The 15,159-nt window shown below is 36.6% G+C and overlaps 1 protein-coding gene across 2 annotated transcripts; it reads right to left on the bottom strand.

Annotated features, from left to right (window-relative positions):
- Positions 1–3,620: 3,620 nt before the first annotated feature.
- Positions 3,621–14,754, bottom strand: LOC113062590 (flotillin-1-like). 2 transcript variants are annotated; one of them, XM_026232533.1, is made up of 13 exons: positions 14,627–14,754; positions 12,142–12,191; positions 11,969–12,044; positions 11,792–11,882; positions 11,447–11,590; positions 8,564–8,683; positions 7,938–8,033; positions 7,705–7,857; positions 6,700–6,881; positions 6,436–6,481; positions 6,225–6,362; positions 5,690–5,854; positions 3,645–5,528 (listed from the first exon to the last, which is right to left on the bottom strand). In XM_026232533.1, exons 2-13 carry the CDS (start codon positions 12,182–12,184, stop codon positions 5,511–5,513), a joined length of 1,272 nt encoding a protein of 423 aa, XP_026088318.1. In that variant the 5' UTR covers positions 12,185–12,191; positions 14,627–14,754; the 3' UTR covers positions 3,645–5,510. The 2 variants fall into 2 exon arrangements, with proteins under 2 accessions (XP_026088319.1, XP_026088318.1); XM_026232534.1 differs by lacking the exon at positions 14,627–14,754 and having other exon boundaries at positions 3,621–5,528; positions 12,142–12,188.
- Between the last annotated feature and the right edge of the window lie 405 nt (positions 14,755–15,159).

Genomic DNA, 15,159 nt, shown 5'->3' with positions numbered 1-15,159 from the left:
ATCGTTAGCCTATTTTTTACAAAAACTGTTTATACGGGGCCATATGGTAACATAGAAGGTAATGGAGCCCTTTATACATTGTCGTGTATCTTTAGAAATAAATAATGGACAAACAGAGTCTTTTAACGCCTCAGATGTAAAGTTATTCGCTGTCAAAGTGACCTCAAAATGAATGGGAGTCAATGGGAATGCTAACGCAAGTGAAGTTCTGCTAAAAGATGGCAGCCCCCACCCGACTTCAACTTCCGGTCGAGTTCCTTGCCCCTTGCTCCGAACTCCCGAACTGACTCAAACGATTCGCGATCCCGCTACGAACTCCCGAACTGATTCAAATGATTCGCGATCCCCAAACTAACTCAAATGATTCGCGATCCTGCTCCGAACTCCCGAACTGACTCAATCTGGGGCACCAACTCCCAGAGGGGGCACCATCCCAGTTGCTCCAAAAAAAAACTTTCCTCCATTCTCCCATCCGTGCCGGCGACCGCTCGCACCTCATATTTGCGGCTGAATGTTCACAATTGATGGATGAAACCAATCCAGCGAAGAGAAAAGATGAAAAAGTAAAAAAAAAAAAACAGACATAAAGTTGGCTTGACGTTGGACGTTGGACGAGTCTCAAATTTAGGGACCGTCTGTAAAGTTACATGCCATATTGGTATACACTTCTAACGTCAGTAGCTTTTGAGGAGAATGACTTATAGTCCTAAAAACAACTTTAATTGTTCATGTAGTTGTCAGCTATAAAGCACAATTGAATTAAATTTTTGTATTAAAATAACCTGTAAATCATATGTAAATTATGCTACTCTTTCACATGGGCTCATACGCAAATTTAAAGTTCAATAGCATTTGAGGAGAAAGACTTGCAGTCATAAAACAATTGTAATGTGTTCATTTAGGTGTCAGCTACAATGCACACCTTATACATTTTTAATATATATTAAAATAAAGTATAAATCATTTAGGTAAAAATTAGGCCTGTTTATCACTTTCAGGCACATTCCTGTGAAAGTTTTTTTTTTTTCAGGTTCCCTTACGAAAATTACTCCTTAGTAACACCACAAATCATTGTTTTTGTAGCCATGGTAACTGCAAATTAACCATGGTTTTGTGTCTTCAAATAATAATTTACAAAGTATTAATATACTGTAATATTTTTCTTTTTTTGTTGTTGTTATAAAAATAGACCTAAGCCATCAATAGCCTTTAAAATGACTTAAAATGCATTATATAAAAAAAATAATGATGCAATAATGATTGGTTAATAATAACAAAATACATAATGTAGGCAAATACAAAATAAACAATTTATGTATGTTATTACAAATGCCATACACTTACAGGACAATCAAATCCTTGTTTAGGCTAAACATTTTATTTAAATATTCACTAAATCTTTCATTTTTGGACACATTTTTGCTATAGATGACACAGTCTTTATAATTTCTTTAACAAAAAACGTGCATATCACAACCCTTACAAAAATAAACCATGGTTTTATCATAAAACTGCTTAATTTCCTTTTGCATCATTTTTGAATCCTTGAGATACAATAAATAATAAATAATAATAAAGTCATAATGAAGTTCTAGCCATAGGTAAATGTCGAGAGCTACAATTGTGATTTGTAAATAATAAAATGTATTCCTTTAGTTTTTTATTTGATTAAAGTTCTTTTTTCACCCCTATTGTAGGTGTTTTTTTCATCATCATATTTGAGGAAGGGGGGCACAACAATGCAATCCTGCTCAGGGCACCCATTTGGCCAGCAGCGGCCCTGAAGGTGTTGATATACACATCTCTGGGATTGTGTGCTCTACTACACACACACACACACACACACACTGAAGCGCTCGTGGTGTTTTCAGCTCTTCACTATATTAGCACATGATGTAGGCTACACATGTGCACGTCAGCGCGCTATGAGAGGATTTCACCATTTAATTTGATAAAACTATCGTCATTCATTCGTATCGTATACACAGACTGACAGAAACGGCAATGTCTTTACGACAACCTGTCAAAATAAAATCTCGGTATAACTTGAAGAAATTCAAACAGAAATATAGAACTATTGCACAGTAGAGTATGCTATATGTCAAGTAGGCCTAATAGCTAATAATAATAGTTTATTGAAAAACACAGAAACTCTGTCTACAACTCGCCAAGTTTGTAAAAACTTAAACTTAAGTTTGTAAATGGCAGCCTGTGTCCTTTTGTGTGCACATATATTTATCATCAAACTGTGATAACTGCGACTAAATTCAGTATATATACGTCTGCCATATGTTGCCACCCCTCAAAAATTCCTGCCCCCTTCTCGCCACCCCATCAATATTTTTCTAAGGTAATGCATTATTATTATTGCATTGTTGGTGAGTAACTATAGCCACATGCATCGGAATCCCTTAATTTAATTACAAATAAATGTAACTAATCTGTTACATTTACTGAGAAAAATGTAATTAAATTAGTTACTTATGAAAATTTCCTATTTGGGTACACGGTCTCTCTCTCTCTCTCTTTCTTCCTCTGTATAATAATTTTTTACTATTTACTGTATTAGTATGCCATCATCAACCTTACGTTGAAACGTAATAAACACTTTTTTTCTCACTTCAGCTGACTGTCATATGGAAGCCGTTCCAGCGGATGACCTAACATCAACGTTACTTGATTAATGACAAACGCAGAGACAAAACAAAATGCCATTCCTGAATTAGAAGCACAAAACAAGGATTTATAAAGACAAATGTCGGAGGTGAATTGATATTAACCAAGACGAGACTGGTATTCCTTTGCTAAAGTAATGAAACTTTGTTTCTTTTGCTCCTGCATTTCTCAGAGGCACGTGCAAGACGCATCTTACGTCTTCTGTGTAATGCTACCACAGTCAACTGAAGTAAAAAAAAGAAGTGTTTATTACATTTGAAATATGGATATTTATCTTCAAAACGCATGGTTTCGCTACAGAAGGCCTTTATTCACCCTCGAGACATTTTAATGTGGATGCACGCACTTTATTTCACGTCTTCTGAACTGTTGACAACAAATTTACTTACCCCCAGTACTGAAAGGCTAGGAAGAGCAAGGACAATTTTTAATATAACTTTGATTGGATTATTCTGAAAGAAGAAAGTCACATATACATAAGATGCTTTGAGGGTGAGTAAAACACAGGCTTAATAAAACTTTTGGGTGAACCAACCCTTTTATTACAAAAACCGGATTAATACCTTTTGGTAACAGTAGTATAAGATGAGTAATTGACTCCGAGCTTTTGAATTATTCGAAAATAATGCACACCCTAATTTTTTTTTTTTCGAAATTTTTAATCGTAATCAAATGTAATCAGTTACACTAGTTGAAAAAGTTACACTACGTATTACATTTTAAATAGGGTAACTTGTAATCTGTAACGTTCCCAACACTGATGACAAGTGTTACACATGATGTGAATCTGTAAATCTGATGTCTTTGTCCTCACAGCGTCAGGTTGTGAAGAAGCTGGTATTTCAAAGCACTTTACCATGTTTACGTTTCAGAGGAGTTGGCATTCTCCTGCAGGGAATGTGTGTTGAAATTATTTGAACTAATTAAGACTGAACACATAACAGTTTAGTTAAATATTTATTTTAGTTGGGAGGTTACTTAAGGCATCATAAGTACAGATAGACAATACAGTGGTTTGGTTCGCTAGTCTTTGCATGCATGCTGAAGCAGATAAAACTGTAACAGATAAAACGTGATCGGTTTACATGATTGTAGATACTTTGTATAGAGTAGAAAAAGCATCTATGGACAAACACAGCTTTTCTTTCAGCACACTAGCATAGCAGCCCTGGCCTACACAGCATAAGAGTAGGTCTATCTAATGCCCTGACCTCCTAAATCTATCCAAACATCACTGAATAGGCTTAACTAACATCTGCCCACCAATAATAACAATAATAAAAACTGCCCTTCATATTTAGCCTATATAGATGCATCCAACTTCACATGTCATATGCATGTCATAAACCATTAAATATGAAAATTTAAAAAAACAGTGACATAAATATGTACTTAGTTCAGTTTACATTGCACACAACATCTATAAAGTACCATAACATTGTTCTGTCAACATATCATTAGTCATGCTAGTAATGATAAAATGTGAGTGGGAAATGATGTCATTAGTGCTTATGAATTATACATGCTTATGTATCTAATGACAAAAAGTAAACATATTGTATTGACATTTAAACATTTGAAAAGAAAATGTTTGTAATGCAATCGAAGAACAATGCAGTATAACTAATATTAAACACTGTATAAGTACGAACAAAACATATTTTAGAACTCCTTAAAATCCCCCGTTTTTATGACACACCTTTGAAATTTAGCATTCAGCTTCTGTCTCATTTAATGAATAGAACGGTCTAAAGATGTAGCACATACGTTTCCCTGTAATGTCAAGTCCTAGACATGGTTATGATCATTTTAAACAACAAAACAGTACAGATATATATATATATGCACACAAACTATACAACAACAACAACAACAAAAAAAAGGCTTCAAATGATATTTGTAAAATAAATAAGTTACTGACAGAATAATTACTGGCCTATAATTCTGCATAACAATGAAGACATCTGACTGTTCGCTTGAGTAAACATTTAAACACAGATAAAGATGATCTGACATTATTGGCAGTATCTTCAGATTTCAGAGCACAGTACCATTTGAAGCAGATAGTTACTATAATCCCTACACAGTTATGTCTAACTAATATAGTAAAAATACACTATTGAGGTAAAGTGAATGTATATCCTATTCAACATGTCTGCATCAGTCTTTATACACGTGTTTCCCTTCATGTTACTTTGGTTTCCAAAAGGTTACTAATAGAAAGCTCAAATATATCCAAATGCTCATAGTGCTCCACCAGCATTAAAAAGTACTCTACAAGAAAAAATAAAGGTGTAATATTTCAAAATGTCTAAAGTGTCGGTGTGTAACAGAATTCAAGAGATCCTTGGACTTCAGTGTCTTCTTATGATTGCATTAAAAATATAAAGTACAGCATTCTTCCCTGGAGTTTTAGATTAAAATGCACTTTGGGGGTAACACTTTAGAATAGGTAACACGTGTTAACTATTAACTACGACATTTTTCTCAATAAATTCTTAATTTGCTGCTTATTAATAGTTAGTAAGGTAGTTGTTAGCTTTAGGTATTGGGTAAGATTAGGGATGTAGAACAAGGTCAAGTAGAATAAGGCATTAATATGTTCTTAATTAGCACTAATACATGGCAAATATTCTAGTTATATGCATGCAAATAAGAAACTAATAGGTGTTACCTATTCTAAAGTGTTCCCACTTTGGGTTTTGGCAGCAAGGCAAGGCAGACAGAAGTGTACGTCGAGAGAGAAAGATGGGAAAGGGAAAACAAAAGAGATGCAGTGTGGAAGACAGAAGGAAAAGAAATTAATTGTCACAGATGGAGGAGAGAGAGTTTTTTCAACCAGTTCGGGCCACCTAAAGACGAAGGGACATTCTGTTAGTTATATCAATTTATGGATGTGAGAATACGCAAACACTACATGAGGAACAAAATATATTCATAATCATGTGAATGACGACGTTTTCTGTATTCACTTGAAATACAAAAATAGTACTGTTTGAAATACTGTTTTTACCTGGGAAATGCTGACCCCAGTTAGTTTCTCAATGGTTTCGGGCAGTTTGGTCATGATGTCAAGCACTTCACCCGTTAGTTTGGCTGCACCAATCTCTGAACCTCCACTGGAAACCATTGTGACCTTATTGGTAGCTGACAGGGGCTTACTGATCTCCTCTGCAATCTAACGGATGGAAAGATCACAATTTACCATCAATACGACGTCAACTCAAACTGCTTTTCTCTACCCAGGATCATCTCTTGCAAGATGATTACTATTTTTGCACTAAAGAGCAATATTTTTCTATATTTCCTACACCAGGGATCCTCAAATCTGGCCAACGAGATCCACTTTCCTGTAGAGTTTAGCTCTAACCATATGCAAACACACTTGAGCATGCTAATGTCTTCAGGATCATTAGGAGATCACAGGTAGGTGAGTTTGATCGGGGTTGGAAATAAACTCTGCAGCGCTTTGGTCCTTCAGGGCAAGATTTGAGGAACTCTTGGCCTACACATTACAAAAAAAAGACATAAATACAATTAACTCTCACCAGCGGCAGTTTCTCCATCAGCATGTCCACCATTGCTCCTTCCTTGTAGGTCTGGAAGGCCTCGGCCTTCTTCGCCATCTGCTCGGCTTCGGCACGACCTCTCGCCTCCACAGCGTATGCTTCGGCCTCTCCTCTCATCTGCAGAGACACAGTGTGTATAACACAATCTATTTAGTTTTTAATATAGCCTAGAAGATGGCTGATCACTTACTTTGATAGATTCAGCTTCAGCTTCTGCCTCCATGATTAGCTGAAGGCTGTTGGAGAGCACAAAACGTATTTGTTTACATATATGAACAACTATTGTTTTAAAAATCTCAATCCAAGCCGAGACATTTTTACGAATTCTGGTTGGTGACATATTAAGGTGGAAAGTAGCTACACAACTTCACTGTTTAAGACAAATGCAATTGGTGAATATTTGTGGAGTATAACCTTCGACTATATGGGATTTTAAAACCCACAGGGATCTCACCGTTCAGCTTCTGCCAGTTTCTCCAGCCGGTATCGTTCTGCATCGGCTGGTTTCATGACTTTGGCCTCCAGCTCTTTCTCCTTGCGTGCGATCTCCTGTTCTTGCAGCATGATTTGCTGCGAGCGCTCCACCACCATCACCTGCATCTTCTCCTCCTCGATCTGCTGCTTTGTCTTCGCCACCTAATGCAACAGTTACACAGGAGGATGAAGATTTACTGAATACATGTAAGTACATTTTAATTATTTTTTACCCACAAATAGGTATAACATATCTAAAATAGGCATAACTTATAAAGGGACAGTTCGTCCAAGAATATGTTTTTTTTTTTTTTCGCTGAACACATTTTTATTTTTATTACGTCTTAAGTCTCTGGGGTATATTTGTAGCAATAGCCAAAATAAACACTGTATTGGTTAAAATGATAGATTTTTCTTTTATGCCAAAAATCATTAGGAAATTAAGTAAAGATCATGTTCCATAAAGATATTTCGTAAATTTCCTACCATAGATATATCCAAATGTAATTTTTGACTAGAAATATGCATTGCCAGAATTTAATTTGGACAATATTAAAGGTGATTTTTTTCAGTATATTGATTTTTGTTTTTTTTGCACTTTCAGATTCCAGATTTTCAAATAGTTGTATCTCGAACAAATATTGTCCGTCCTAATAAACCATACATCAATGGAAAGCTTATTTATTCAGCTTGCTATTTTATTCATTAATTGCAAATTCTCACTCTCAAGTTTTGTGATCCAGGGTCACATTTTAGATTATTGATAACCATGGTATTTCATGGTACTTTTTGTTCCTACAGTGGTAATCAACGGGAACCAAAACTGTTCCACAGAATAAAGAAAGTCATACAGGTTTTGGACAACACAGCAGCGGACTAAATGATGACAATTTTGAGTTTAATTTTTGAATTTGTTACTTTTGCTGTATCATAAATTAAATGAAGTCTTTCACAGTGTCACAAAAAGGATTGGTTGTAGTTTTACCTGGAGCTGATAGGCCATTTCAGACTCTGCTTTTTTGGTGCAGACCTCAATATCATAGACAGCCTTCTTCAGCTCGTAGTCTCTCTGAGCCTTAGCCATCTCGATCTCATTCATGTACTGAGCAGATACCTTCTCCTGTATAGCATTGGCCTCCTACAGAGAGAAATGAGAGAGAGACATTAACAAAAATGCTCAGTGAGATTTCAAATAAAGGTTGAGTTCTGATAACTCACCCTGATCACTGCATCTCTTTTGTTCTTGGCTTCTCCAATCCGTGCGTCCTTCTGCACTTGTGCCGTACGGGCCTTTCCCAAAGAGTGCAGGTAATCCTGAAAGAAAAAGACTCAATTCACCGCTCTCACAGACCCTTTCTTATACATTTAAAGCAACTTAAATATTAAGAGACATATTTACTAACAGCTCGAGCCAACACTATTCTTTCTTTTACAATACTGTCAGGGGTTACTAAAGAGTGAAACATTAGTGATAAAAAGGACACGTTTTGCTAAAAAGAGGAAAGTATTTAAATGAATCATGCTATGTGATTTACTAAGGTCTGCGGTAGTCTGTTTACTAGTATTTGTACTATTATTAATACCCAGAAAAAAATCATGTCTTAACCCAGTTTGCATTTGTGTTGTTAGTAGATTAGATGCACATGATTATCATCAGCTCCAACCCTATGCTTATTTGCGCTGCTCTTAGTAGACTGCAGAGGTCATTATGAAGACTGTATTGTCAGGAAATCATCAGAAGAACCTTCCACTTCCATCTGTGCTTTTATGGGATTGTGCTCTCACACTAATTTTCCTTGTTTAATAAGTTAATAAACACAACACCACATATGGGTCTACCAGACCTGGTCATCATGTACGTCTTTGAGTGTGTAGCTGACCACGCTGATGCCCATGTTGAAAAGGTCAGATGAAGCCACCTTGAACACCTGCTCGGAGAACTTCTTGCGGTCTTTGTAGATCTCCTAAAGAACAAACACAAAACCCATTTGCTTAGTTCCTTATTTGTTAAGAAATATCAAAGTCGCATGCTCAGTGAAGTCAAGAGGACCGAAAGGGCACATTTTTAAATACAATATCTAGTTCCACTGCTGTTTGTGACGTTGCAGACTGTAGTACATTTAAAAGGTGAGCATTATCCAGGGTCTCTGCAGGATTTTAAGCTCAAATTCAAAAAACCTTTTTAAGACCTGCAGAAATAAAATTAATACCATATGAGCGGGGTTGGGCAATATCTATAGAACAATATTAAACTGTAAAATTATTACTGTAAAAAGCAATTTACAGTTTAGAATCTTCAGATACATGTTTTCACAAAAACAAATGTTTTATAAAATGTTAAACTTTACATTTCAGTCTTTAAAGTCTAAAGTATTAATTATTATATTAATTGTAACAATTATTATCAATTAAATATTATATCAATTAAATAATTTAAATTAGGAGTATGCGATATAGACAAAAAACGATATCTCAATAATTTTCTGGGATTTTATCGATAATGGTTATTATATAATATTTTGTTATAGAGTGTGTTATAGTGCTGATATCTTAAAACTTCCAGTAGGTGGCTGCAAGTCACTGTTAAGTAGGGATGGGTACCAAAACCCGGTATTAAAATGGCCCCGGGGCTAAATTATGAAAGACCATAGTATCAGTAAGATCTGACGATATCGGTTCTGCTTTCGGTACTGGAGGGGAAAAAAATGAATGTACTATGTATTTTTGCTTAATAATTTTATCGTGCACATTTTATCTCACCAAACATTTCTAATGTGCGATCATATTAAGACGTTTGTCTGTGAGATCTGCGAGATCTCTCATGCGCACCGCGGAGGCTGTCTATCAGTCACACACACACAACGAGCGCGGCGCACGCACATGCATTAACTGTACGTAAACTCCTGCTTAATAATAAAGAGTGACGATGGCGAAGAGATTTGCTTAATAATGTTATCGTGCACATTATTATCTTACCAAACATTTCTAAATTGCTATCATATTAAGATGTTTGTCTGTGAAATCTGCGAGATCTCTCATGCGCGCCGCGGAGGCTGTCTGTCTGTCAGTCACACACACACACAACAAGAACGAGCGCGGCGCACGCACATGCATAAGGGGCCATTCACATATCTCGTCTTTTGCACGCTCAAGTTTGTTATTTCAAATGTAGGCACGCTGTATGCGCGCTCATAATGGAAGCAACGCGGTCGCGACGCAAACGCGGTGCGACGAGCTCGTTTTTTTTCCAGGCGGGTCCGCACCGCATCGAGTTAAAACCATCTCAACTTTTCAGAATGCCGCAAGCGCACCGCAGGTCATGTAGCTTCCTCACCTTTTCCGTAACAACGTTGAAAGATCAGCCAAGATGAAGGAACAGCTGATAGCTGTATGTGGATTTTAAAATTAATTTAGTAGCTGTGCTACTGCAAGCAGTTTTTAGTGCTGCAAATCCATTTATCCATTGCTGAAATTTCCGCATCTTCATGGAGAGAGCAGGTAAAGGTTGCTTAGTAACGGCAGACTCCTCAGGAGCACAAGTGCCCGAAGGCTTTGGGGGAAAAAAAATCAGAAAGCGGTGTGCCTATCGTTTTCCACGCGTTTTTAGACGCGATATGTGAACGGCCCTTTACAGTACGAAAACTCCTGCTTAATACAAAGAGTGACGATGGTGGAGACAGCAAAACGTCCCAAAGTGTGGTTATACTTCACTAGAGTTGATGCAGACAACTCTGGTTGTCATAAGTGCAACAAATTTTTTGCATGTAAGGGCGGAAACACAAGCAATCTGTCAAAGCATCTTTCAAAAGTGCATTATGTGCAGACAGAGAAATGCAAAGTTTTCGACTGCCTAACACAACACAAAATAACACAACACAAAGTACCGATAAGAATACCGTTAAAGTACCGGACCGTTAAGCAGTATCGGTAAGAGTGGTAATACCGTTAAAACCTTAACGATACCCATCCCTACTGTTAAGTGAGCCATTGCGTTTGAACAGAATCTTTTACATGGGCGATTCTTTTAGAACTGAAACACTGTTGTGTTGTTCAGAGATGCAAAACAGTGGCTGTGGCTTTGTCTGGGATGATTTTTGTTGAAGAAATAGAGCAAAAACAGGAAATAAGGTGTTTAAACGCAAGTCTCTTAATCTTAACTGAACTCAGTATCACATTTGTAATAATGCTGACTTTTGGAGAAAAAAACGGAACTCATCGTGTGATATTAACTCTATGAAATGTATACATTTTCTGCCCCATATCTTGAAGTATGTGATAATTCTAAATGCATTTTAATAGACTGATTCATGCAGTGAAAGAACGCACTATAAATGCGCACGCACGCGCACTAGTCTAACCTGCTAGACGTCATCACGTAACATATGCACGCTCACATGTAGGCGTTTTGTTTGCTTTTCACGATATACTGGATAATATCAAATCGCACATAGTTAAAACAAAAATTGCAATATTATTGCAGCACAGCACTGGACTTCAAACGTGCAGCGCTCAAGTTTATTTAATGAAATCATAACATTCTTCTGAAGTTTAATAGTCACATTCAGCCATATCGCAATTCTGGTCTTTCTGTCCCCAAATGTAAGATCTCTTGAAATCATAATTAAGTTTTTAAGGCCTTAAATTTGATTCAACTACATTTATGACTTTTTAAGTATTTTTTATGACCCGCGGAAACCGTGATTATCGGTGCCTTTATGTCTATTTACCTCCACAGTCAGGTGAGCAATGATGGCCCTCTGGTGACCCTCCAGTGTTTCCAAGGCAATGTGGGCAATATCACTCTCTGACTTTCCTAGAAACATCTGACATGCTGCCGCCAACATCTGCTTATTCTGCCCTTGAATCTTCATCTGTTGGAGAGAGGAGGTTCAGTTTAATCACATAACAATGATTTTGTTTTTACATAAAAGTTATTAAAGACAAAGTATTTCAGAAAGACAGAGTAACACCATAATCTGGGACAAAAATTAGTTTTATTGAACTAGGAAAATGATTTCTGAAAGCCTTTGAAATCTTGTTTACTACATATTAGTGTCTGTGAAATAGTTAACCTGTGCAATTCCAGTGACAGAGACGGGCACTCCATGACGTGTGTAGACTTTATCACTCTTTACATTCAGCGTCAGTGTGTTCAGAGAGATCCTGTGGTGGAAGAGAGAGAAAAGGCTGAGATTTGTTAATACAAACCATGCATACATATATACACAAACACAGAGAGTGAATGATACCTTTGTATCTGCTGAACGCATGGAAAAACAAACACACTTCCACCAGAGATCATGACGGGTGGAGAGCGACAAAAACCTGAGACAGGAGTCACATCGCACACGTGAACATGTTTTCAGGATTCTAAAATATCAGAAATATCTCTCTAATTTATTTCTGTGATGTTTAGTCTTACCAGACACCACCATTGCTTCATTGGGGCCGCAAGTGTAAAACATTTTCACTCTGTGGAGAAACCAGAGAAATGGAAGAAGCAGAACACTATTAAAAGCACTTAAGAACTATATGATTTGATTTCAAGTTTTCCTTACTCTTTGGAGTGTTACAAGCTCTTGGTGCATAAAGAAGATTGGTCCCACTTTATATTAGGTGGCCTTAACTACTATGTACTTACATAAAAAATAAGTACAATGTACTTACTGTGTTCATATTGGATTTGAAAAACACTTTTGCTGCTATTGAGGTCGGATGGGGTAAGGTAAGGGAGAGGGTTGGAGGTATAGGTAATTTTAGGGGTGGGTTAAGGTGTAAAGTATGGGTCAACAGTGTAATTATAAATGTAATTACAGAAATTAAATACAGATGTAATTACATGTCGTTTTTTAAATATAAGTACAATGTAAAAACATGTATGTACACAATAAGTACATTGTACTAAATTATTAATTAAAATGTAAGTACATAGTAGTTAAGGCCACTTAATATAAAGTGGGTCCAGAAGATTTGTAAAGTTGGAAACTGAAAAAGATATTCTTTATGAAAGTTAAGACTCGTCCGTGCCCCCCTAAAACGCCTTGTTTAAACACGCCCCCAAAAATCTACATCACTATGTGGGAAGATCTGCATAAAGCAGCCCAAATGTTCATGCAAAGAAAGAAGACGTAACTTTTATTCTCACTGTACAGTAGTATTGTTGCTTCTGCTATGTTGTGGAGACGCTGTGTGTTTCATTGTAAAAGCAAAGCTACTTTGTTTTGTTCTTCCAAAAGAAGACACAACTAGAAATCAGTGGTTAAGCTGTATTTACAACACTGTTCCAGAACAGTCCAAGCCAAGTATTCAGGTTTGTGCAATGCATTTTATGGAGGACTCTTTCTTGATACTGGGAGAGAAGACTGGCTGTTCTGACTCACAGACTGTAAGTACGTTTTCATATTTAAAGGATTTGCCATTGATGATTCAAACGTGAGTTTTGAGCAGTGTAGAGTAGCGATTGTTGTTTGTCATTTCTCTGATCACAAATGCAGACATAGTTTTATGTTTACGTGGTGTAATGCAATGCAATGTGTAAAAAGACAGTATAAATCATTATAATCTGTAATTAAATCCCAACTGGATGCAACAAATGCCTCATTTGTAATGGGTTATACTGTTTTTGTCTTGTTGTTCTGACAGGTATCACAGTATGTTAAGGGGAATAACATTTCCGTCACACGCTTGAGGTATTCAACAAATCCCAATGCACTGGATAGCTGGCCAATCAGAGCACACCTCGCTTTTCAGAACGATGAGCTTTGGTGAGGCATAGAGGAGAAACAATAATGTGTACAGTATGTGGAAAATGTGTTTTTGTTTTTGTATTTACCTCAAACCACATAAACACATTGCATTACACCAAATAATGTTATTTTTAACCACATCATATGACCCCTTTAATCTCACATAACAACAACTATTATTCTGCTCTTAGTAATAATAATAATAAAAAAAACTCCATTCTTAAAAGTGAATACACACCCAACCTAAAACTGAATACACACCCGACTCATGGGGACTTGTGTCCCCAGATGTACAGAAGCTTATAAATCATACAGAAGGTTTTTTTTTTTTTTTTTTTTGAGATTGTAAAAATGCAAAACGTTTTCTGTGAGGTTTAGGTTTAGGTGTAGGGTTCAGGGTTGGTACAAGGATGTGTGTGTGTAAAACATGCTAAAACGCCCAAAATGGAAATATCTTATTTATATATGGTCAAATTACTCAAATAAATTGGTTAAAATAAAACAAATCTTTTCGAATCGAATTCTTTTAAAATATGTATTTAAATTGTATACAAAAACGCACAATATCTTACAATCTTCATGAATATGTAATGCTTTTAGGTATCGATTCACTGATGCGTGTCTGGGAAACGGTGTGCTTCTGGTAGCTTATTATATACACGTTTACCGAGAAATTTGTGGAGAAAAAGCAACCAAGTCCATTTACTTATTAAAGGGTCTTAACTAAATGTGACAGATGGTAAAATATGAGCATCGCTCTCGTTGGTATTTACAAATAGCTTTCACAAATATTACATACATTTAAGATGTTTTAAAATAGGGTATTGCATTTTTTTATATTATTATTAATTTTGAACTATGGAGACGGAGACGTGTAAGTGCGCCGCGTTAGGAGGTGCCCTTTAATTACATTTGTATAATAAGATTAAAACCAAGTCAATGTTGCCTGTTATCTTAACCTACTCCAGCAACATCATCAGACTGCACTGTTCTGCTAGACTTAAAGTCAAGACGTAAGAAATAACAGATAAAAACAATAACGGAGCCTACAAATTCGCAATATTGACAGTCAGGGGAATGAATCCAGTGTTTACATCCAGCACGACAGCGTAAAAGCTATTAACGGTTTGCACAGGAAAATAATTGTCAGAAAACTCTTACCGTTGGGTGAATAGATAGAAAGTATGAATCGAGTTGATAATAGCGCGATATCTCGGTTGTTTTCAAAACGGCGTAAAGGCGCAGTAACCCAGCAGGCTGTTACTAGAAGCAGTGTGTGATGATGATGATGATGATGATGATGATGAAGCCCCGCCCGTATCACACAGTCGGACCGGCGCCATCTCATGGAGCACTTCTTCCCAATGTGTTGAGCTCACATCGCAGGAGGTCTGTGCTTATAAATGGTCTAAACAAACCGAAATCAGTTATGTAGTGGAAAGATTGAATACCAACACCATCTTATATTGACAATGCAACCAAACATCAAATTTGGTTGAAATAGGGTCTGGTCACACCGAAGCTTTTTTGTGTTTTTCTTATTTCACTGCGCTTTACACTATATTTATTGGTAAACATGCGCTACGAGATGACGCAGTGCACGTTCCCAACAAGTGCACTGAAAAGTGAAGTCAAAACATTTCTCTCGCCATCTGGTGACTAGCTGCAGCATAGGTCATAAACCCCGCCTTCTC

This window comes from Carassius auratus, chromosome 44 (genome assembly GCF_003368295.1).
Source record: "Carassius auratus strain Wakin chromosome 44, ASM336829v1, whole genome shotgun sequence".
Taxonomy (NCBI): Eukaryota; Metazoa; Chordata; class Actinopteri; order Cypriniformes; family Cyprinidae; genus Carassius; species Carassius auratus.
This window is presented reverse-complemented; position numbering and strand designations above follow the sequence as displayed.